The sequence below is a fragment of the Chroicocephalus ridibundus genome, chromosome 1 (assembly GCF_963924245.1).
Source record: "Chroicocephalus ridibundus chromosome 1, bChrRid1.1, whole genome shotgun sequence".
NCBI classification, from domain to species: Eukaryota; Metazoa; Chordata; class Aves; order Charadriiformes; family Laridae; genus Chroicocephalus; species Chroicocephalus ridibundus.
The window spans coordinates 203,561,030-203,582,031 of NC_086284.1; the positions used below are offsets into that span (position 1 = coordinate 203,561,030).

At 40.9% G+C, this 21,002-nt stretch overlaps 2 protein-coding genes across 4 annotated transcripts; one reads left to right on the plus strand and one right to left on the minus strand.

Moving 5' to 3' along the window:
• Positions 1-3,756: 3,756 nt before the first annotated feature.
• On the minus strand, positions 3,757-9,125 carry TPRKB (TP53RK binding protein). The gene is made up of 5 exons (XM_063323397.1): positions 8,986-9,125; positions 8,583-8,763; positions 7,723-7,845; positions 6,613-6,789; positions 3,757-5,765 (listed from the first exon to the last, which is right to left on the minus strand). Exons 1-5 carry the CDS (start codon positions 9,123-9,125, stop codon positions 5,679-5,681), a joined length of 708 nt encoding a protein of 235 aa, XP_063179467.1. The 3' UTR covers positions 3,757-5,678.
• On the plus strand, positions 9,124-18,887 carry ALG10 (ALG10 alpha-1,2-glucosyltransferase). Of its 3 annotated transcripts, XR_010069551.1 has the most exons (5): positions 9,124-9,288; positions 9,606-9,803; positions 14,955-15,090; positions 18,208-18,287; positions 18,764-18,887. XR_010069551.1 is itself a non-coding variant. In XM_063323396.1 (3 exons), the coding sequence occupies exons 1-3, from the start codon at positions 9,124-9,126 to the stop codon at positions 15,072-15,074; spliced, it is 483 nt and encodes a 160-aa protein (XP_063179466.1). In that variant the 3' UTR covers positions 15,075-15,253. The 3 variants fall into 3 exon arrangements, 2 of the variants coding, with proteins under 2 accessions (XP_063179466.1, XP_063179465.1); XM_063323396.1 differs by lacking the exons at positions 18,208-18,287; positions 18,764-18,887 and having other exon boundaries at positions 14,955-15,253; XM_063323395.1 differs by lacking the exons at positions 14,955-15,090; positions 18,208-18,287; positions 18,764-18,887 and adding an exon at positions 12,486-14,710.
• The last annotated feature ends 2,115 nt before the right edge of the window (positions 18,888-21,002 follow it).

Below are 21,002 nucleotides of genomic sequence, written 5' to 3' on the forward strand. Positions count from 1 at the left end.
TGGAAATTACTTTATTAGCCTCATACGGTTTGAAGAGCTCTTTCCCAAATCTAGTCAATGATACAATGCACACTCTGAACTTCATTATAAACACCATTGAAGTGTTAACAAAAAAGAATAATTTTTAATCTTAATCTTGCATTTTGTTATGGCAGGATACATTCTCTCCGTGCTCACAGACATAAAACCAATGTGAACAAAAGCGAGAACTGGCACAGCACCCCTGGGTTCAAGCACCAGCGCGCAGATGATCTTGCTACAGTCCATACCCTTTACACAGTGATTGTCATGATTCTTCTAATGGCAATTTGGGGAGCCTGGTCAAGAAAGGATTCATCCTTATAGCATCAATATGCTTTCTTTGTCAAATATTTAAAGGAATATTTGTGTCAATTATCCATACCCAGGAGGTACAAAAAATGGTCTCAGAATATTACAGTTTACTTGAAGCTACTTAAACTGTTGCTACTTGTGGAACTGAACCTGTGAAGCAATTTGATAGGCAATGTACAGAACGTGACTTTGTGAATAACATATACCTGGTTGCACTGTAAACATGTTCATGTTACCCGTCGCATGTATGTGAAACTTACTTTAAGCACAATACGCTAGCGAGAAGAGTTCAACTTATGTTTTTATTGGTCAGTGTTTTGTATGTCCATGCCAGCTTTCCATTTTTGAACTTAAGTTGTCCAGTCTCTACCTCTGCTAAGATTACCTGTCCCAGCCCGTGGTAAAACGTACACTATAAGCAGGCAAATAATCTGCCGTGTCACAACAGCACAGGAAAAAAAATAGTAAGACCAGCTATCCTGCAGGCAAAGGAAGACCTCTCAACAAGTCAAATTCTCATCTCCGTTGCTGAAGAGAGTTTTTAGGGAACTTGCATCTGCGTATTTTTAACTTATGGTAACGCCTTTGTAAACTCAGGAATAAAACCACGAAATAAAGTGTATTTGTAAGCATCCTTTGTTGCAGAACCAACTGTCTCAGTCTTCAACCTTGTACCAATATATTTAATTCATCTTCAGCCACTGCTTGCTTTTCCGTAATTCATCAATACCTCATGGCACTAGTAACCTCTACATGCACCAGCCCATCCTTGATGGGGGACATTCCACACTCCCACTTTTCTCAGGGAAGTAACTCCACTCAGGAAACCTGCAAACCTTCTGGAAATGCAGCCAGTTGGCAGCCTCCCTTAAACTCGCTGTTAATTTTATGGTGGCCTACTCCTGATGAGCTCAGGTTAATGGACTGGCAGCTCTGAGGGAACCATACTCCAAGACTTTGGAACTTAAACTTAGCTTAATCCCCAAATTTCAGCACTGCCTAAACTAACAAACAGTATCTTAATAAACAAAGAAGAACTGCAAGACATTTTGAATACTTAGAAACAGGTAGATACATGTTTGTAATTACATAGAACCCGTAGACAACAGAATTCTTTTGAGTATGGTGTACCCCACTCTGGTATCCATTCATAATCAGGAGGGGGACATAAACTGAAGTGTTTCTGAGAAGACCTACATGGCAGACCATACCTCGAGGGGTGTTTACAAAGCACTGTGCGGCACCAGAGACACCTGTGGCAGCTCTTAGCAGGCGGCTGTGGGTGCTGGAATCGGTGTTCCTGGGTCCATGCAGCACTCCCACTTCATCATGCTTTAACATGGGAGCAAAGCTTTGATGATGCTCTCTCAAGAACAGCACACAAAGGAATACAAAAATAGGTAATTAGTGCAGTAAATACATAGGGGCCCCAGTCATAAACCATATAGCATGAACTAATATTACAAGTGAAAGCAAAAGGGTGGTCCCTCCCTTGTACCGTTGAAGCACCCAAGAGAAGGATTTAGACATTCTGACAGCCACACAAAAGACCCCAGGCGACTGGGGTTGTGTGATGGGCAATGGCCTCAGTGCACTGGAAGCTTACCCTCATCAAGGCTTTTGCAGAAGAGGGAGTTTTGGCAGTGGGTTAGAGCGGTACTGAATATTCATTCATTTTGAAAATGACGAAGGGAGGTTCCGCTAGCTGAAGCAGGCACAGGAGACCTCAAGCTGCTGCTTTGGAAACACAAGGCAAGAGGGCAAGCTTAGGCTATAGGAGACCAGTGTGAACCATGAAGGGCTTTGGAAGTAAAAGCAGACAGGTGAAACTATCTCAGGACACCAGAAGAGAGGAAGCCAGTGAATGGAGCTGGGGAGGGGGACACAATGTGTGAGGGGAATTCACTCCTGGAACCCATCACTGACAGCTGATGTGGGTTTTTCCTTTAAGATTTTGTAGATCAGATTGGTATTTGTTCTAACATACTTTTAGAAACACATATTTTACCAATATCAAAGACACAGTTGAGAGGTGCACAGGCTGTAGCTCATAAATTGAGCTGCCAGACCCGTGAATCTGCATCGCTTGTGCTGCCACGTTCATCACGGTGGCCTGCAGATGCGGCCGCAGAGCACTCCGAAGAAGTCACCCTGATGTGAGGCAGCCTGCCCTCTGCCTCTCTGTCCCTGCAGAACCCGACTGTCCCTTTCACATCACCGTGAGATTTGCTGTGTGCCAAAATATGTACTCCCCCTGCCATGAGACGGGCACACCTCTGATCCTGCACACACACCAGCCCGCAGGTGAAGGCTGCTGGTAGACCCTCGTGTGCCCCTGGACATCCTCCTCTCGGTGAGGACAACTACCTCCGTCACGACAGGGCGGGCAAGTTTTCCTCGAGTATATGTCCGCATTCCTGCTGCATGCCCGGAGGTGTACCTGCTACGAGTGTGACAGGCCAGCGCCTTGGACATGTATCAGATCTACCGCAGATGAAAGCTTGGGAGCCGTCTTCAACTCAAACAGCAACAGCCCGCTGGTCAGTGTAAAAGATGGCTTCGTACAGTCCGTTTCTTGCTTGCCCTGTCCCCTCTTTTTTTTTTTCCCCTAAGAAACTCATGTATTGCAAAGCATTCAAGCAGGAAAGTGAATTCTGTGGTGGAGGAGGTTTTAGTTCATCGCCTTTTAGAAGCATGGGCTGCTGGTTTCGCTCAATTTTTGTCATATACACAATGTTTAAAAGGCAGAACATGCAAAAAAAACACCCAACCCAACAATGGCCCCACTTAAAAAAAAAAAAAAGAAAAGCTAAAACAACTGACCACACATCATAATTATAGATTTAGCTGTTAAATTTACAAATCCTGTAGGTATAATCCTGCCTCTGAAGCACAGGAGACACAAATAAGGTATTGAAAATGCTTCAGCTTCTTCTGTTACACCTTGTGATAGAGGAGACGAGGTATGGAACTTCAGAGGAGGCAGCAACAGAACATTAAATGTTTTGAAAAACCTGTCTTTTTTCCTTAAACTTCTGCTTTGCTTGAAAACAGCAGTGGTTGATTTAACAGTAACATTATAGATCCAAATTTACTGATTTTTACTGCGTTCAGAAAGATAAATGTAACTCTGCGGCATCAACAAAATCTACGTTTATTACCAGTTTTTATAAATAATTTGGCTACCTTAGATAATGCAACTAGGACTAGGGGAAAACTGTGGTCTTGCAGGGCAATGGCATAGTCTTCATTGCCGGCAGACCCAAACCATCTGCCTGACTGAACGACATGATGGAGGCGTCAGCTCCCAAACTCACTTCCAGTAAATCCCCCCATCAAAACAGCTCATTCAGGTCTCACAGTAAATCACAATTCCATAATTTAACTCATGTCAGCAGTAACAAACTATTTACTGTTTCTACACCAATGAAATAGACTGACAAGAATTAGAAACTGGGAACACAAGCTTGGAACTTGTGTATCAATTCTTATGCAGCAATCTTTTTATTAATACTTCTCCTATATTAAACAGACCAGACCGATGTTTTACACATGTTCAAAAAAGGCTGTGGTTTGAGCATACCTGCCTGCTGTTATTTTAAGCTACCAAAACCAATGTCAGCGGCTCAGCCAGCAAATCTGATGATATACTCCATGTACCAACTGGACTGTCAGAAAAGGAAAACAAGTCTTTTATTTTCCATGGTCATTCTCACGTGCTGATGTTACGCGCGTTTTATTTCAAGACTTAAGCCCTTCCAAGCTCCATTTTTTACCACTGCCTCGCATTTCCCTTTAGAGAGGAGGACGCATTCTGTAAACCCATCTTTAAACCAAGAAATCAGCACAGCCATTTCTCCTGAATCATTTCTTTTGATAAACCTTGTAATTCCCTTGGTACTTGATAACTATTTTGCCATTGATTTGGCTGGTAAGAAAAAGATGGTATTTGTACTACTGTGTTTTAATTGAGGGAAGAATTAACCAAAATCAAAATGCAAAACAGAAGCTAGGGATTTTAATATTAAATACAGAAAGACAGACAATGCTAGGTCTGTATGTCAGTTTGCTGGTCTGTCGACTGTAGTGGGTAACGTTTCAACTCAGACTTGCCTCTCCCCTCAAATATATTTTGATTTGCCAAATGCTACATGTAAGAATCTGGGGCGTACTCTTCCATATATTTCGTAAGTACACAAGCTGTAATATCTCAGAGAATGTTAGGGAAAAAAACCCAAAATGCAGACAGCTATATAGTTTTATACACATCCCAGAAAAACCATACAGCATAACAAGAGCAGTATGGATTTCTACCTAATTAGGACAGTATTTTTTCTTAAACAGGATGTGTTTAAGAGGTGATTAAATAATACTCAGGCAAGGCTGTTGGACCTGGTGACTACTGGAAATCAATATTCATTTTAGTTCCCATTGATGGCCTTTCCTAACACTGGTTCAACAAAACGAGTTCAGTGATCCTTTCAGAATGCTATGTTAAGTTCTATCAACAATTTAAGTGAATAAATCTATGGTGGAAATTTCTCTGTGAATTCTGCACCTGGAACCAGGCCCTAGGAAGTCAGCGTCACCAGGCATAATTCAGTGTGATACAGTAAAAGCACCTTTCAACACCAACACTGGAGTACCACAGCAACACACCAGTACCTCAGCAGTACGCTGCACCTGATGACATCAGACGGTCAGGTGCTAACACCACCACAGCATCATCCGCACTGACCTTACTCGTCGTTCTGGACGTCTCTGATGCCCACATTGTCCCCACTGCTGCCTGCCATGGTGCCCCTCCTGTGCCCTTCTGCTCCCAAAGGGTGGGCGGAGACTCTATCCCATCAGCAGAACAAGGGATCATTTATGGAAACTTTCCTTTTTCTAGCCCATCAGCAATACTCTGTACTACAGGGTACCCACCAAGGGTGCCAAAACAAAACAAATCAGGGGAGAGTTAACAAAACTTATTTACAATGTTTGAATCTTATCTGGGACTAGCAAAACTTTTGGTGAAAGAGAAAAGTACAGATTTCCAAGCCTTCTGTTTACGATCTACTTAAGGTACTGGCAAAAGTGATTTTTTTTTCCCTCTTGTTAAGAAAATGGAAATACCAATGGCAACTTCTGCTTCACACAGCTGAATTGCTCTCAGTGCTTAGAACACGCCTCAGATCACCCCCAGGTCCAAGCTTGCTCACTTACGGTTAAAGCTCAATGTCACCAAACTACTCAGTACTGCACCACTTTCTCTGATACGCAGTATGAATTGCAATGAAGTGTTTTCACATCATAAAAAGCCCTCTTTTTTCTTAAAAAAAAAATTTATTTCCACATTTTCATAAAACATCTTTTGTTGACATTCTGCAAACAATACTATCCAGTAAGGTGCCAATTTTTTCTTCCTGTGGAGTAATTTTGTAGAGCTGCAGAGAAAAAGAACAAGAAAAACATCAAAGTTGTATAAGCAGGAAAAAAAAAATTCATCACATATCTTCTAAAAATATATACACAACAAGAAAAGATTTCCCCCTCTCCCTCACTTTTTACATTAGGAATTCCTATCTTGTCTTGTCTGGAAGACAAAATTGGGACTGAGGAACCAAGCAAATTCTGAAACTGCAGGAGACAAAGGAAAGCTAAGAAACGAATTAGAACAGCACATTTATCTCCACGTTATGTGCTATGATTTGTCCGATTTTATTCATGTTTCCTATCATTACTTTGATGGAGATGATCAAGATGATTTAAGCTACTTGAATTTTATCAAGTGGAACACATATGCTTCAAGATACCTATCTAGCATATGGTAATCCGTTAAAAGCACGCATGCCCTAACAGCTCCTAGAAGCTAATCAACACATTTTTATTTTAGCCGCCCATGCTGAGACTATTTATGTGCTTAAGATTACGAAACTGTTCAGAACTGAAAATTTATTTTTAATTAAATGGATATTTGCCTGAGAAAACAGGAAGCAAAAGTGACTAAGTGGTGGGCAGCAACATGGAATTTATTTTCATGTTCCAACTTCCTGACAATGTTAAGAATTTGATGACTTAAAATTTGTGACATCAGGGTGTGACAACTGGAATTTTTTTCCAGAGTAAAGGGATTGTAAGAAAGAAATAATCAAGTTTCACTTAAAACAAGTTTCCAGTTATGCTAAAGAAACACAAGCCCTAAGTGAATTATGTCCACTGATATTTAATCAGACAACTAAATAAACTATCCCTTTTCTCTATGCTAGTTATCTCTTCTGGTTGGTTACATACCTTTTTAATTTTGGCAGTGTCTGCGAGTCGGGGGAGTTCATCTAGAGAAACCTGTTGGCCTTCTACCTGAGATGCTATATCTTCCACATTTACAGTTTTTCCTTCGTCCGTAACCAGAACAATGAGAACTGCTGTGTCACTGTCTGAAATGCCAAACTTCTTAAATGCATCGGAAATCTAAGATGAAAAATATTAAAATGAGTGTCCTGGTTTGAGCAACACAGGACTGATTTATCTTCTAATGCTTGGGAAAACTGCACTGTTAGAAGACTGCAGTGTCTGCATTTGTGAAAATATTTACTTTGTAGACAGTGATGGTGTGTAGGTTTCAAGGTCTCAGTGTTTTCGAGCCTTGCCAGGAGCAGGGATGAGGAGGAGCGAGACCCAGGCACTTGACCCAAGCTGGCCAACAGGATTATTTCATGCCATGAATGTCATATTCAATGTAAATTAGAAAGTTTGCTGCGAAACTCCTTCTCTTCCTCAATGGCAGCGGTCCAGAGAACTTCTTGCCCGGTGCTAGACCCCTGAGCGTTTCCCTTCCTCCCCAAGCCATAGCACTTGCAATGTCCCATATCTGCTGTCCACTGCTGAGAGTGCACAGCTTCCTACTGATAGAATGGGCTGAGTATAACCCTTGTATTTTATATGGCTATTGGGATCAATATTGGTTTTTTAGTGTTATTTATGTTAATTATCTAGTCTTATTCTATTAAATTTGTTTGTATTTCAACCCTTGGGTTTACCTGTTTTTTTCCAATTCCCCTTCCCTGGTGGGGAAGGGTCATCAGGTGGTAGAATAATTGTCTAAACAACAATAAATTGTTGTGGGTTTCTCAAACCAGATCAATGAGTCATTTTCTTACCACATATAAGCAACTTTTTCAGTTACTGGGTCAAATATACCGAGAGTATAAACTGACACTTGTTTTACATTAATGGAATTCTGACGAGCTACAAGAGATTACAGCAAACTGGTGTTGCTAAAATAACAGGAACTTCTATTAGTAGCCAGGTAAATGGCTAAGTGCATACATATATTTAGTTTGGCTGCATGGATCTTTGCAAGCTTCCCTGGCAAAAAAAAGACATTTATTCAGTAAATCTTACATTGTTGTTTGGTGAAAGGCTGAAAATAATTTCCGAATAGAGAGTTCTGGTCTTCATTTTACCTATCTTGTGTAGATGAACTGCTTTGTTTACCGCCACGAGAATTTGAAAAGGATCTACAATCTGTAAAATACAACAAAAGAAGTTAAAATTTAACATGCTATTTTGAACCCCGGAAAAACCTGACTACTTAATTTTGCTTAAGTCTGCAACCATAAAAGTGAACAATACAGTATTTTGCAAGTTATTTTAGTCATTCTTGCTCTTCCAAAGTTAATGTGGTTATTCACCGTGTGGGATAATAGTTGACATAAAGTTTACGCTGTATTTCAGGTTACTGAAATCTTTTGAAAAAAGAATCACATTAATAAACCTTCTGTCAGTAAAGTGATAGATTAGATTCCTTTCCGCCCCCCTACCCCCCCTTCCCTAACTACTGCTTTGCTAACTCTAACAAAAAAAGACTAGATTCAGAAACCAGTTACGGGTTTAAATGAGAACTAAGGCTCCAAACAGCGGTGATTTTTGACAGAGTATTAAACAATTAGTACCACATTTTCTTCAGGTGGAAGTAGGTTTAAATAGCTCCACCAAGTAGGGTGCGAAGTGAATCAAAATGACACTTGTTTTGGCCAATCCTGCCAAGGCAATTTTACACAGACAAACCCTTACGCTTGTAGGACACTGAAATGAAATCAAAGGAGGGGCCTTTCTGCAGAGAAAGCAAAGCAGGTGTACAGCAGCCTGTATGCCAGGGATTACAAACGCTGGCCGTTTCTCACGCAGTTCCCACAGGAAAGGATTTCCACCCTTCATCCCTGTCACGCCGCCCGAAGAGGACAACACACGCCTCCCCTCACCATGGCCGGGTTTATGAACGCTCCTTCTATGGATCCTTCCATGGCCTTTTTCCTCAGGGCGGCGGCGTTTCTGAGGCGGTCGAAGAGGAGGAGGGTCACGCCGCAGCCGGGGAACAGCTCCAGCTGGTGCCTCACGGCCATCCCGCCGCCACCGCCGCGGGACACCCACCCGCTCTCTCCCCTGTTAAAACACCGTCTTAGTAACACCCCACCGTTCCTTGAGGGGAAACCCCCACGCGTGCGGGCTCCACGGCCGCAGGCAGGCCGCGCCTCCCTCCCCGCCGCTCTCCTCACCCCTTCCCGCCCGCCAGCGGCCGCGCTTCCCTCCCTCCCTCCTTCCCTCCCTCCTTCCCTCCCTCCTTCCCGGCCCCGCCGCCACCGCCATGCCCCCCCAATCCCTCACCGCCGCCCGGCGATGGCCTGCGCCGCGGCCCGCTGCCGCCAGGCCCCTCCTCCCGGCGCCCAGCCCTCCCCGGAAGGGCGGCCCCTTCCCGGCCAGCGCGGTGGCGGCGGCGGTAGCGGTAGCAGCAGCGAGAGCAGCATGGAGCGGGGCGAGGCCTACGGCTTCTCCGCCGTCATGAGCGGCACCTTTCTGCTGTCGTGCCTGCTCTTTGCGGCCATCAACCGCCGCCAGCGCGGGCCCTACATGGACGAGGCCTTCCACGTCCCCCAGGCGCAGGCCTACTGCCATGGCCGCTTCCTGCAGGTGCTGGGCGGGAGCCTTTCCAGCTGGTGTTTTCCAGTCAGGATGGATGGTTTCTATAAACATACCGCGGGTGCTTTGAAAAGGGAATCGTTTGTGGGCGTTGTTGTCCGAAGCGCTGGTGTCTGCCGTCCCTGGTGTAGTAGTGCGCCAGACAGGATGCAAAGCTTCCGAAAATTTCAGTCTCATAATGCCAGAAATTCACTAAATGTCAAGCTAACAAAATGGGGCATGGGTGCGGATGGTATGTCATACCTGTCGCACATCCCTGGTCCCTTTTTTATGTGGTGTCAGCTCCGTAACCCTGTTTCTCTCCCCAGTGGGACCCCATGATCACCACGCTGCCGGGCCTGTACCTGGCCTCGGTGGGAGTCGTGAAGCCGGCGGCCTGGCTCTTCGGGTGGACGGGAAGCGTGGTGTGCTCTGCGGCAATGCTCCGCTTCATTAACCTCCTTTTCAGTGCCGGGAACTTCTATCTACTGTATTTACTTCTGCTCAAGATCCATCAGAAGAATAAGGTACGGTCAAAGTAGAATAATTTTATGTGCTTGTACAAGCAGTTTTGGTGGCTCTGCGTATGTTTGCTTCACTACATATGTGAGCTGTTCTCAGCTTTGTATAACCGCAAATACTACTACCAGTTTAGCCGAGGAGGCACATTCCTTTTCTCTAAATCTTTTTTAATATCCTTTTTCTCTCTCAGGGTGCAATCTTCTAAAAACTTACTCTTGTGCATAAGTAGTCCCATGGAAATAAAAGTTCAAGTTAGTACACGTGTAGACCTACTGATCAGATCCAAAGTCCAAATGCTCATCTAGTTGGAATTTCTTGAGACTCTCCACAAAACTTCAACGTGTGAATCCTGAGTAAAGTCCTGTGAGCGGCATTTAAACTAAAATGTATGTTTTAGAAAGATACCAGGTTTGATGTCAATATTTAGAACTGGAGAATAAATCAAGTTGGAAAGAACTGAAGAATGATTCAGTTTGGAAGGGACCTTAGGATGTCCACCTTCCAAGCTCAAAGCAGGCCAGCCCTGAGATCAGATTGCATTGCTCAGGGTTGGAACCAGGAAAACTCTCCAAGCATGGAGAACGACTGCACAGCCTCTCCGGGCAACCTGCTCCTTACCCGACTGGCCTTATGGCGAAGAAGGTTTTTCTTACATCCAGTCTGAACCTCTCAGTTTATGACTGTTGTCTCTTGTGGTCCCACCGGGTAGCACTTCAAGGAGCCTGCGTCCCTTTACCTGTTGACATCCTCACAGGTATTGGTAGGCTGCTGTTTGGTCCCACCAAGCCATCTATTTTCCAGGCTGAACATGGCCAGCTCCCTCAGCCTCGAGTGCTCTCTGAAGCAGGTGCTTCAGCCCTCAACTGTCTTGGTGGCCCTCTGCCATTGCTCCCGTTTACTAGTGCCTTTTTTGTATCACAGGGCACAAAATTGGGTGTGGTATTCTAGGTGCAGCCTAACAAATAAAGAGGGATAATCTTTCCCTTGATCTGCTGCGATGCTTTTGTTAATGTAGCCCAGGAGGCTGTGGCCGTTCCTTAGTGCCAGGGCATGCTGCTGGCTCATGTTCACACCTCGTATCTGCCAAAACCCCCAAGTCCCTTTACACAGAGCAGCAACTCCTCCCGTACTCCATGCCCAGCCTGTATCATTGTGGGGATTTCTTCCTTTCCAGGTGCAGGCATTTGCATTTGTCCTTGTTGAATTTAATAAGATTTCTGTTGCCCCATTCCTCCAGCCTGTCTAGGTCACTCTGGATGGCAGCTCCGCTCTTTAGCATCTTGCCTGTCCCCCCCCAGTTTAGTGTCATTTGCAGACTTGATGAGGGTGTACTCTTACTGCCTTCAAGTCATTGGTAAATATGCTAAATAGGACGGGTCCCAATGTAGATCCCTGTGATACTCTGCTTGTTAATGCTTACCTTTGGATGGAGCGTGACCACCTAGCTGTCCAGTTTTTGCCTGTCTCTCTGTCCACCCATCCAGACCATAACACTTCAATTTGGATACAAGAATATTGTGTGTTTAAAGTGATGCAGCATCCACCACTGCAGTAGGTAATTTTTTCAGTGTTTAATGGCCTATTCAAAGTCTTTCACCTTAGTGAAGTTCTTTAGTTTCACTTTTAACCATAAGAACATTTTTTCCTGTTCCCAAATAACTGAAGGATTCCTTTACTATAAAGAAAACTTCTTTTGATGTATTTTCTTACAGGAGATTTCATGTTTAAGCACATGATAAGACTATACAGAATTGGGTCAAATTCAATAAAGTGTTTCCACTTTTGGAACACTTTTAATTTTATGCTTGGAGGTGGAAATACAAATGTAAGAAAACAAAAGGTTTCATGACAGTAGTCTAAGCATTAGGAAGTGTAGTTGTATTGTTGGCACTTCTCTGAACTCAGCGTTTTCTCTGTTCCCCTTTTCTGTAAGGTGCTGACTGGCTGTTTCCCCCCGCGCTACATCATTCAGAAACATCATGCAACATTTTTTAATGTTGTGAATTGCGTTGTCTTACATAGCGAGTGGGATAATTGGGAGGAGTTTTTAACTGCATGGTCTCCCACCTTCTTTAAAGTTTCTTTTCTAACTTATGAATTATAAAGAAGATAAACAATAAAAGCTGCACCAAAGACCAGGAACTTGGAACTGGCCACTCAGTGGACTGGCTTCAAAAGAGGCAATAGTAAAAGCATAGAATGATGTGTTTTGCTGTCTCAAAAATAAACAGAATCTGATGATGAGATTGCAGGGGCATAAAACATTGATTTCCGCCCCCCCGCCCCTTTCTTCCCATTAGTGTATCTCTTTTATCCTAGGTATGGGAACAATTATACTCCCACAATGATGTTAGTGCCACAAATATGTGAACACCTGACATATGAAAGAAGTTGGTGTATTTCCATTGCCGTATTTTTAACTCACTTGCAATAATGTTCTGTACTTTCATTTGTTTTTTAATGTTGTATAGTCTGACACTCTGTATTAACATAGCAGGAGGTTAACAAAAGTACAGCATGCGTGCTTCTGCAGTAATAGAACCAAAGACTATAAGAGATGTTGTATTGTGTTAATGGCGTTTTTAAGAATGATACTTTTTTTTTGTTTGCTTGTGTTTGTGTTTTTTTGTGATTTATTTTTATTTTTGTTGGACATTTCTAACTACATTTTTCTGCTTCTTCTCTAGGCTGTGTCTGGTTTCCAGAGAATCTTGTCTACATTAACTCTTGCAATGTTTCCCACCCTTTATTTTTTTACATTCCTTTATTATACAGACCCGGGATCAGTATTTTTTACTCTCTTTGCCTATTTAATGTGCCTTTATGGTAACCATAAAACTTCAGCTCTCCTTGGATTTTGTGGCTTCATGTTTCGTCAGACAAATATTGTGTGGACCGTTTTTTGTGCTGGAAACGTTGTTGCAGAGAAGCTAAATGAAGCCTGGAAGACAGAGTTACAGAAAAAGAAAGATGAAAAGATTTCTTCCAGGAAAGGATCACTTTCAGATTTGATGAGAATATTGAGGTTTCTTATTAAATATCTCATATCACTTAAAAACTTAGTTACACTTACTGCTTTAACTTGGCCATACATCATATTAGTAACTGTGTTCTTTGTTTTTGTCTTCGTCAATGATGGCATAGTTGTTGGTGACAGAAGTAGCCATGAAGCCTGTTTGCACTTTCCTCAGCTGTTCTATTTTCTGTCCTTTACTGTCTTTTTTTCATTCCCTCATTTATTGACCCCTACTAAAATCAGGAAATTCCTTCTGTCATTACGAAAGCACCCTGTGCAGTACAGCTTAATCGCTGTCATCTCTTTATTCCTGATCTGGAAATTTACTTATGTTCATAAGTATTTACTAGCAGATAACAGACATTATACATTCTATGTCTGGAGAAAAATCTTCCAAAGACATGAGCTTGTAAAATACATATTAGTTCCAGTCTATATGTTTGCTGGCTGGAGTTTTGCTGATACACTAAAATCAAAATCAATATTCTGGATCTTAATGTATTTTGTATGTTTATTAGCAGTCACAGTTCCTCAAAAATTGCTAGAATTTCGTTACTTTATTTTGCCATTCTTAATATATAGGCTCAATATTCCATTTCCATCTCTATATAGACAGCTTCTGGAGTTGGCGTTTTATATTGTTGTGAATGCCGTAACTTTTTATCTTTTTCTAAACAAAACATTCCAATGGCCAAATAGTGATGAAATCCAGAGGTTTATGTGGTGACTTTTTTTCTTTTTTTTTTTTTTTTTGATACTTTCATACCCTTTGGAAAACCCAGTTCTTTTTCAGGACTGTGGACTCTGGAATGAAGCAACATGTTTTGCATTATGTGAAGACTTTTTTCCCCAGTTGGAATTGGGGAAGTAAGCTGTTTGTTTGTATTCTTGCAACTGAATGTCAGATCTGGTATGTTGTAATGTGAAGATATTCCATATATTGAATTTATGAGCTCCTGGAATTAACAAATTCAACATGAGGGAGAATTTGAGAACACCTTTCTGTAATTAATGTGAAATAAGGGAAATGTTTACAGTTATTTTTCATTATAATAAAACATTACGTAACATGGCCTTGAAGGTCTGACAGTTTCTAAGTATGTTTCAGAGGTTTCTGTTTAAAATGAAGTATTTCAGTGTTTAATCTTTTTGTTCCCTCTGGGTGCATATTTACTTCTTGGATCAGGCCACTTCCATCTAGATTTGCCAGCGGTCAAGGTATGAGCTACTCCTGAAGTATAATGTTTTCAGAACCTCCTACATCCCACTGAATTTTCATGATTTTTTGTCAATAAACGCTTACATTACTTTTGCAAACACAATGTAGGCTTTCAAATCATTAGAGCATTTTGAAAATTTTATTTCAAACTGATACTTAGAAAATACAGTGGAGGCTATGCGCGTGTACCTTCTTTGGGGAGTAAATGTTATTGCACAACAAAAGATAAATTGCAGTTGATAATGTGACCTATTAGCAGGGGAGTAATTTATGTATGTCAGACCCAAATGTGTCGTTGCACAGTGGAATGCAGTCTAATGAATACCCTTTTAAATAATCAGGCTTTTATGTCCTGAGGTTCTGTGTTCACAGCTTTGTGTTGAAGTGGGATATGAGTGCACTCCTGAGTTCAGCCGAATGTTTCTAACATCTTTGATGTGTAATCTTAAAGAAATACAAATGGCATTACTGAATTGTTCTTTTAAATGTTTTTCATGTATGTACAAATCTAGTGGAACTAGGGAGTATATATTTTGTTTTACAAAGGTAAAACGCAATGTGTATATGTGTATTTATTTATTTTTAAAAGGATCTAGTGCATTATCATTAGAATAAAAGAAGTCTGTAATGGTTCCTGTCAGTAAATTACTTCAATTAGGTGATCAATATTTTTTAGTCTAAAGTTAACTGTTAATCAGTTTTATAAATACAAATAAATTATGTGGTGGGGGGATCCAAAACTTCACATACTGTGTAGCATCTCTTCTTTCTTGTTCTGTAATGAAAATACTGCAGCCAAATCTATGCAAACATATCTTATTATTGCCCCTCCAGTCACTCTGAAATGGAATTGTTTCTCAAAAGGTCAGTACTGTGGAGTTATTTACTCACATCGGTAGGGTTATTTTTTTTCTTTTACAGTATGCAGATCAATGTCCTGGCTCTGATGCTTTCCCCGTGCTAACACTGCGAAGAGTGCTGTTAACTCAGATTCTCCTGTCCAATGTCTTTGCAACCCTGTTTCTTCTAAGGAAACCTTAAAGCCACTCTCCAATGAGTAGGTTTATTTGTATTGAATTTAAGACCTTTGCCAGGACACTGTTTGCTTCTTAGCCTGTTGCCAGCATGGTAATTCGTTGATAATGTGCGTACCATGGGGAAAGCCATTTTCCATCACTACCTATTTATTTGCTTTATCAAGTTGAAGGGAGAAAAGAAACCAGAAATGGGTCGCTTTTCAAGAATCCAGTGTGGCTCTTAAAGAGCCCGGGTTCCATTACCACTCTTCTCTTGTGGTTTTAGCGTGACAGATTTGGTATTGGGGGGGGTGGGGGGAGGAAGTCTTGCATGCCTTCTGCTTCCAATTTTCTTTCTGTATGCCAGGCCAGTAAAAATGTAAACAAGGTCAAGATCATACGCATGTTTTAGTACAACTTCATTTGCATCCTGAAATATCAGTACTGAGTGAGTTGGAACGGTAATATGGGAAGGGACGGGGGTCTGGCTAGAATTCGGAATTGTCTTCTAGATCTGCTTTTTTCCCTGGCTTTTTGGAGGGGAGCAGGTGTTCATTCACGTGACAAGTTGCAAAAATGCCTGTGCTTACATAGTCCGCAGGTGTTTTGTTTCGTCCAGCATGTCTATTGATACTGGTATCTGAATGCCTTCGGTTATCAACACTGTTAAGAGGTAATGTTTATGCTTCCTGCTTATTCTTAACAGAGTCAGCAGCTGTGTTTCGAGTTAAAAGAACCGAGTTTAAATATATACCCTGTTAATGTATTTCTTTTGTAAAGAAAAGTGAATGCAAAAAAGTCCCCCAAAATTTAGAGCTCCACATCACAAGAAAAATTACATGTAGAGAGATGTCTGTGAACTGTTGGATTTTTTTTTTTAACCAGCATTCTAAGACGGCGTAATATTTTATCACAGGATTTGTCAGGATACTATATATTTTAATTCAAGAGTACAATTATTCTCAACATATTTTGCTAGTTTAAAAGCAGGCTGAGTTGATACAAGTTTAAACTAAAGCCGAAAGTCCATGAATTACTAAAACATGAAAGGAGAATCTATTTTTACAGTAAGGCTGTTTTCACTTTTGCTGATGAACCACATGGAATTTGTAGGTAATATTCAATGTTAGCCTGATTCAGTCTCAGAAATCCAGATGGTTGTAATGATATCATAATTAGTCATAAAGGTAGGTCTCCAAATTCTATCAAGATCTCTTAGAAATTTAACAAGTAGCAGTAGCATTGTTTAAATCTAGATATAAGAATTAATTGAACAAACTTTATAATCTTGGAGCAAGTATCTTTTGGAAAATTGATTTTAGTATTTTGCTCCTGAAATGTTTCCATTGTAGTTGTTTGTAATTTATTAGCTATTTGTCTTAAAGGCATGCAGAAAGGACTGTGTTTATGTTGCCAAGGTCTTCTAGTTTCAGTAGAACCGTAATTGCTTACTTTAGGTTAATTCCTCAGCAGATGTCATTTGGCAATGAAATTACTTACAGCAGCATTAAAACGATAATTTATTGTAAATTTTATTAATCAGCTATCCATTTAGAAAAAAAATCACAGTAATTTGTTGAAATGTCCAAGATGAGGACAAAAATAGCGTAGCTAACATTTTTATAATCGCTGTTTAAGAATAAAGGCTCAGGTTCAGTTTTTCTCGGACAGAAAGGTGATGATTTTTCAGTAACCATCAGAATAATAAAAATGAGAGCTGAACAGCTGCAGCACGGCCAAATTGTTTTGAGGCGGGGGAAAAAACCCACAAATAATTAAACACATTGGTTTTTACTTTTAGTTAAAAATAGGTTGTTATTTGGGAAGATATGAAGTTTGATAATCCTATATGCTGTGAGTTGCCTTTTCTGTTATTTGTGAGCATTCTATATTTCATTCCTTTTAAGTTCTTTGACAACACGTGTTCATGTTCAAAATTAGCTGGAATTTTACACCATAGGCAATATGTGCTTCCTGAAATATGTTTGTTTTTTTTTTTTATCTGTTACTTTTCTTGTGAGTAGATAAACCCGGTGGATTACTTCTGTTAAAAATATTGTAGGAAGAAGTATTCTGTAGTTTCTGGGGACAGATAATTTTTGTTTGTTAATTCAGATCCGATTTTTTTTTTTTCCCCACAAGGTGGCAGTTTTGTGCCATCTCGTTGAGGTGACCACCTGCTTCGTGCAATTGCCGCTTGGAATCATAAAGTCAGGGTTTTTAGCAAGGCTGTGTCTGAGAATTGGAAACCGTCAAGTTCTCTCATGGCTGATTGCTTGTTTTAGTAACTGGTTTAGCTGAAATATCCTTGTATGTAATTTTAAACGTATATCGTACATTAAGTTTTAGAAGAAGAGCAAGTTTTAGTCATCTTTAAAATGTCTTGTTTTGACATTTTTGCTATTTGTGGAATTTCCATGTCTGGTCAGAGAGAACAAAATGAAACTTAAAAGTTTACTGTTGAAATGATGTCATTGTTTTAAACAGTGTAGTTGCTTACAAAGTTAACAGATTTCTGTCTGCTGTTTTATTACTAAATTTCACAGCATTCTTATTTTCTTCACATACTCATTCTATTCAGTGCTGTCTAGAAAGAAAAAAAAAAAAAAGGAAGACAAATTGAGGAAGCCAAAGTAATTATACTTTTGAGACTGACACACTGTGCTTTTCTGAAATACTCTTTAGTTGGAAGATGCACATATGAAATATAAATGCTCAAATGTCTGTTAGCCCTATAGTAGTTGACATACTGCATTTTAAATGCGTTGTCTAGTTTTTGTGTAATGAAAAAGTGTAAAGCCAGAGTCCGTGAAAATGACTGCTTCCAATTATCTCAGATTCTTTGTATTCACCATCCTAATTTTTTCCCCCTGAAAAGCTTTGCTTCCCTTGCTTATCTCTTGTTAGATAGGATATGCTTTTTATTTTTGATTCAGTGACATTTGTATGTCAGCTGAGGCATCTTCTGTAGAAAAACATCCTTCTTAGAAGCATGCTTTAGATGAATGCAGATAATTGGTTTTACTAACAAACCAATTTACTAACAACCCAAATTTTGCAAACAAAAAGAATCTCTCCACGAGACAGAAATGCTAACCTAGCTAGCAGTCTGTAGTTAAAATGCTCTTAATTTGCGAGGTTTTTGTGCTTTATCTCAGAATGCTCAGGACCTCACACTGTTCCTTCAGCTTCGGGGATAGCTGGGATATGAGGAGCAGGAAGCAAAAGGTTTGTACAGGTAATTGCCATTGCAGTGCTGCTGTAGATAAGAGTGTTCAAGAAATGTGAGCTTACTTGATCTGCAGCTGTCTGTCAGTAATAGGGAAGGGGTTGCTTTCGTTTTCAAATTGTTAGTTGCCCAGGCACTCTAGTGTTTTTATAAAGCAAAAATTGTTGTATCTTAAAAAAATAAACACTTTTAAAACAGTGTCTTCCCACATGCTTTATATCCTGGTTTTAAGTAGATGTAAATTAATATCCCATGCATTTGATTCAAATCGGTATGAACTCGTGTTAATAGTAGCAGCGTACGCCTTGTCAAAGATGTAATTGCACGAGTTTGTGTCCTTAGCTACCTTCAGTTCTTCTCTAATGAGATTGCCACATTTTCATGAGAACCCTCCTAAAAGTATTGTCATAGAAATAATCTTTTGAGTATACAATGCAAAAGGAATGCTTATGGTGATTATCGCTGACAAGAGTCTCTAATTTTAGGCCACCGCTTCAGACCTGCAAACTTCATACATGTAAATCACGCTGCATTTTCCTGCATTCCCATCAAATCTCAAACAAAGCATCGCCTGGCTGAATTGAAATTGAAATGACAAGCTTCAAAAGAACAAAGGAGACGCAGTCAGGAATATCACCTCTTTCAGAGATAGGGCTTCACCCTCCGGGTCAGTGCGGAGCGAATGCCACAACGTTGTTGGTGCGTGGGAGTAAACACATCACAGCTGAAGTCCTGGCGAAGAGCAGCGTGGGTGTTTTATACGTGAGTTTCCTTTGTTGCATATAGGATTCCTCACTCGCTGCCCTGTGCGCTCCTGTGCTGCTATAGCACTATATACCTTTCATTACCAAGAGGATTATATTGTGTCATTAGTCCGTAGCGAAGATGGGAATTCATCTGCCAGACGTCTTGTCAAAACTACCTTCTAGTGCGGTCTGCTCTCCAGAGCATCGCCTGCTCGGGCAGGGCACTCGCGTGAGCTGGGGAAGCCTCACAGCAGAGATTTAGGCCAAAACGGCCCCTCTTTGAGCTGATTTTCCTGGCAGCCACTCTGCTAGCTAAATTTGAAAAGTTTCAGCCCAGTACAATGTGTTAACTTGGTTTAAAGTCGCAAGAAGCTTTGTGGAATAACCTTCCCTGTTCAGGTCCAGTCCCCCAGGAAAAGAACCAGGAACATGTCAAAGGAAAAGGAATTTGCTGACGATAGCAGAGTTGTATGTATCCTTGCTAAAAATGTACTGGTGCACGTTTGCTTCAATAACAGTGAGTTTTGTTCAATTAATTAATTATTACTAAGATGTAATTTTCTGCATTCTTTTCTGAAACAGGGAAAGAAAAGAAATGAAGTGCTTGCACTTTGCTTAGGAATTAAGAAGAAAATATGTTTGGGATTTTGGAACCATCTGTTGTCTGAGAGGAGCTTTGAGGAGCTTTAAGTTTGCCTTCAAGATAAATACTAGTGATTTCCCTCCACCCTCCTTTACTGCTTATAAAATATACACTGCTTAAATTTTGGAGGGGGAGGAGGAGGAGGTAGCATTACAGTGGCGCGATCCGGCTGTTTGCCTGACAGGAGGCCACAAAACTATCTGGGAACTTTCGCCAAGGAGGGAATTAGATTCCACATTATGTAAGTGAATCCTGTAGAGTTTAATATTTTGTAGCTGAAATGGAGCACATCTTCTGAAAATACACTTTTATTTAAAGCCATCAAGTACTGATGAATTTGCCATATCCTTTGACAAGCTTTTTCAGAGATTAATTACCTGTGCTCTTAGGAAACTTTTTTCTTTAGTGATTAGCTTTATGCTACATTTGTGCAAAGACCTCTCTCCCCATTTTCTTCTACCTGCGTGGTACCTTTTACCTTCTGCCTTTCTCTTCCACCTGCGTGGGTATGCACCAGTCATATTGGTGTGTGCAGATCAGAACCCAATAACCTCTTAACCTACTGACCTACAGAGATGTGAGCACTCATGCATTCCAGGTTGTTTTTCCTCCAGCTTTTTTTTCAGCATGTAAAGAAGTAAGGTCACCAGAATTGAAGACTGCGCAACACTTTTGAGCTCTTCTTTTTTTTTTTTTTTTTTTTAAAGTATCATCTACCTGGATATAATGTACCTTGCTCCGTTTAGCCAAAGCAAGCTCAGTGGCACCTTGTATGGCTACCCTTTGTTTGAAACGCGTGCTAGCTATCTTGTAGGTGAAGCACCACTTTTTGACATTTAAAGTCAGGCTAATGGAAAAATCAGTCCAAAATCAATATATTAACAGTTCCCATAATGACTGCTTTCATCTTTGTCAGTGAGAAGTGGCCAGAGGTATGCACATCAGTTGATGGGAATAACCAGGGAGGAGCAAGCAGAGTTAGGGCATGTGAAGTTTCAGTTTGGCCGAGCAGTTTGTGATTTGTCTGTTTCCCCTACAGCTCCTTGAAGTTAAATGCTTATTGAGGTAAATTTAGTTGATTGGCTACAGTCTTGGTTTGTAAAGGCAGGGCTAAGTTGAGTAGCTCGCTGTTGTATTGAGAAGCTGGCTATGTTTGCCTTGAGACATGATTTCTTCATGGAGGTTGAGCACAAGAATGTTCCTCTTCTGTTTGGTTTGAAATGGAGGTGTTCAGACTATGAGAATGGGGTGGCTCTGGAAGGAGGCCCTCTTTCCTCTGCCTCAGGTTGACTAAACCAAATTGTGGTTGCCTTGATGGGGCTCTGACTACTCTCT

What these genes read in the sequence shown, in the direction of transcription:
- TPRKB (XM_063323397.1), bottom strand. Translation starts at nt 9,125, where the DNA reads ATGCTGCTCTCGCTGCTGCTACCGCTACCGCCGCCGCCACCGCGCTGG. An exon ending in CGTTCATAAACCCGGCCATG is followed by an intron (nt 7,846 to 8,582) that starts GTGAGGGGAGGC and finishes TGTATTTTACAG; the next exon opens with ATTGTAGATCCTTTTCAAAT. An exon ending in GCCTTTCACCAAACAACAAT is followed by an intron (nt 6,790 to 7,722) that starts GTAAGATTTACT and finishes TTTTCATCTTAG; the next exon opens with ATTTCCGATGCATTTAAGAA.
- ALG10 (XM_063323395.1), top strand. Translation starts at nt 9,124, where the DNA reads ATGGAGCGGGGCGAGGCCTACGGCTTCTCCGCCGTCATGAGCGGCACC. An exon ending in GCCATGGCCGCTTCCTGCAG is followed by an intron (nt 9,289 to 9,605) that starts GTGCTGGGCGGG and finishes TTCTCTCCCCAG; the next exon opens with TGGGACCCCATGATCACCAC. An exon ending in AGATCCATCAGAAGAATAAG is followed by an intron (nt 9,804 to 12,485) that starts GTACGGTCAAAG and finishes CTTCTTCTCTAG; the next exon opens with GCTGTGTCTGGTTTCCAGAG.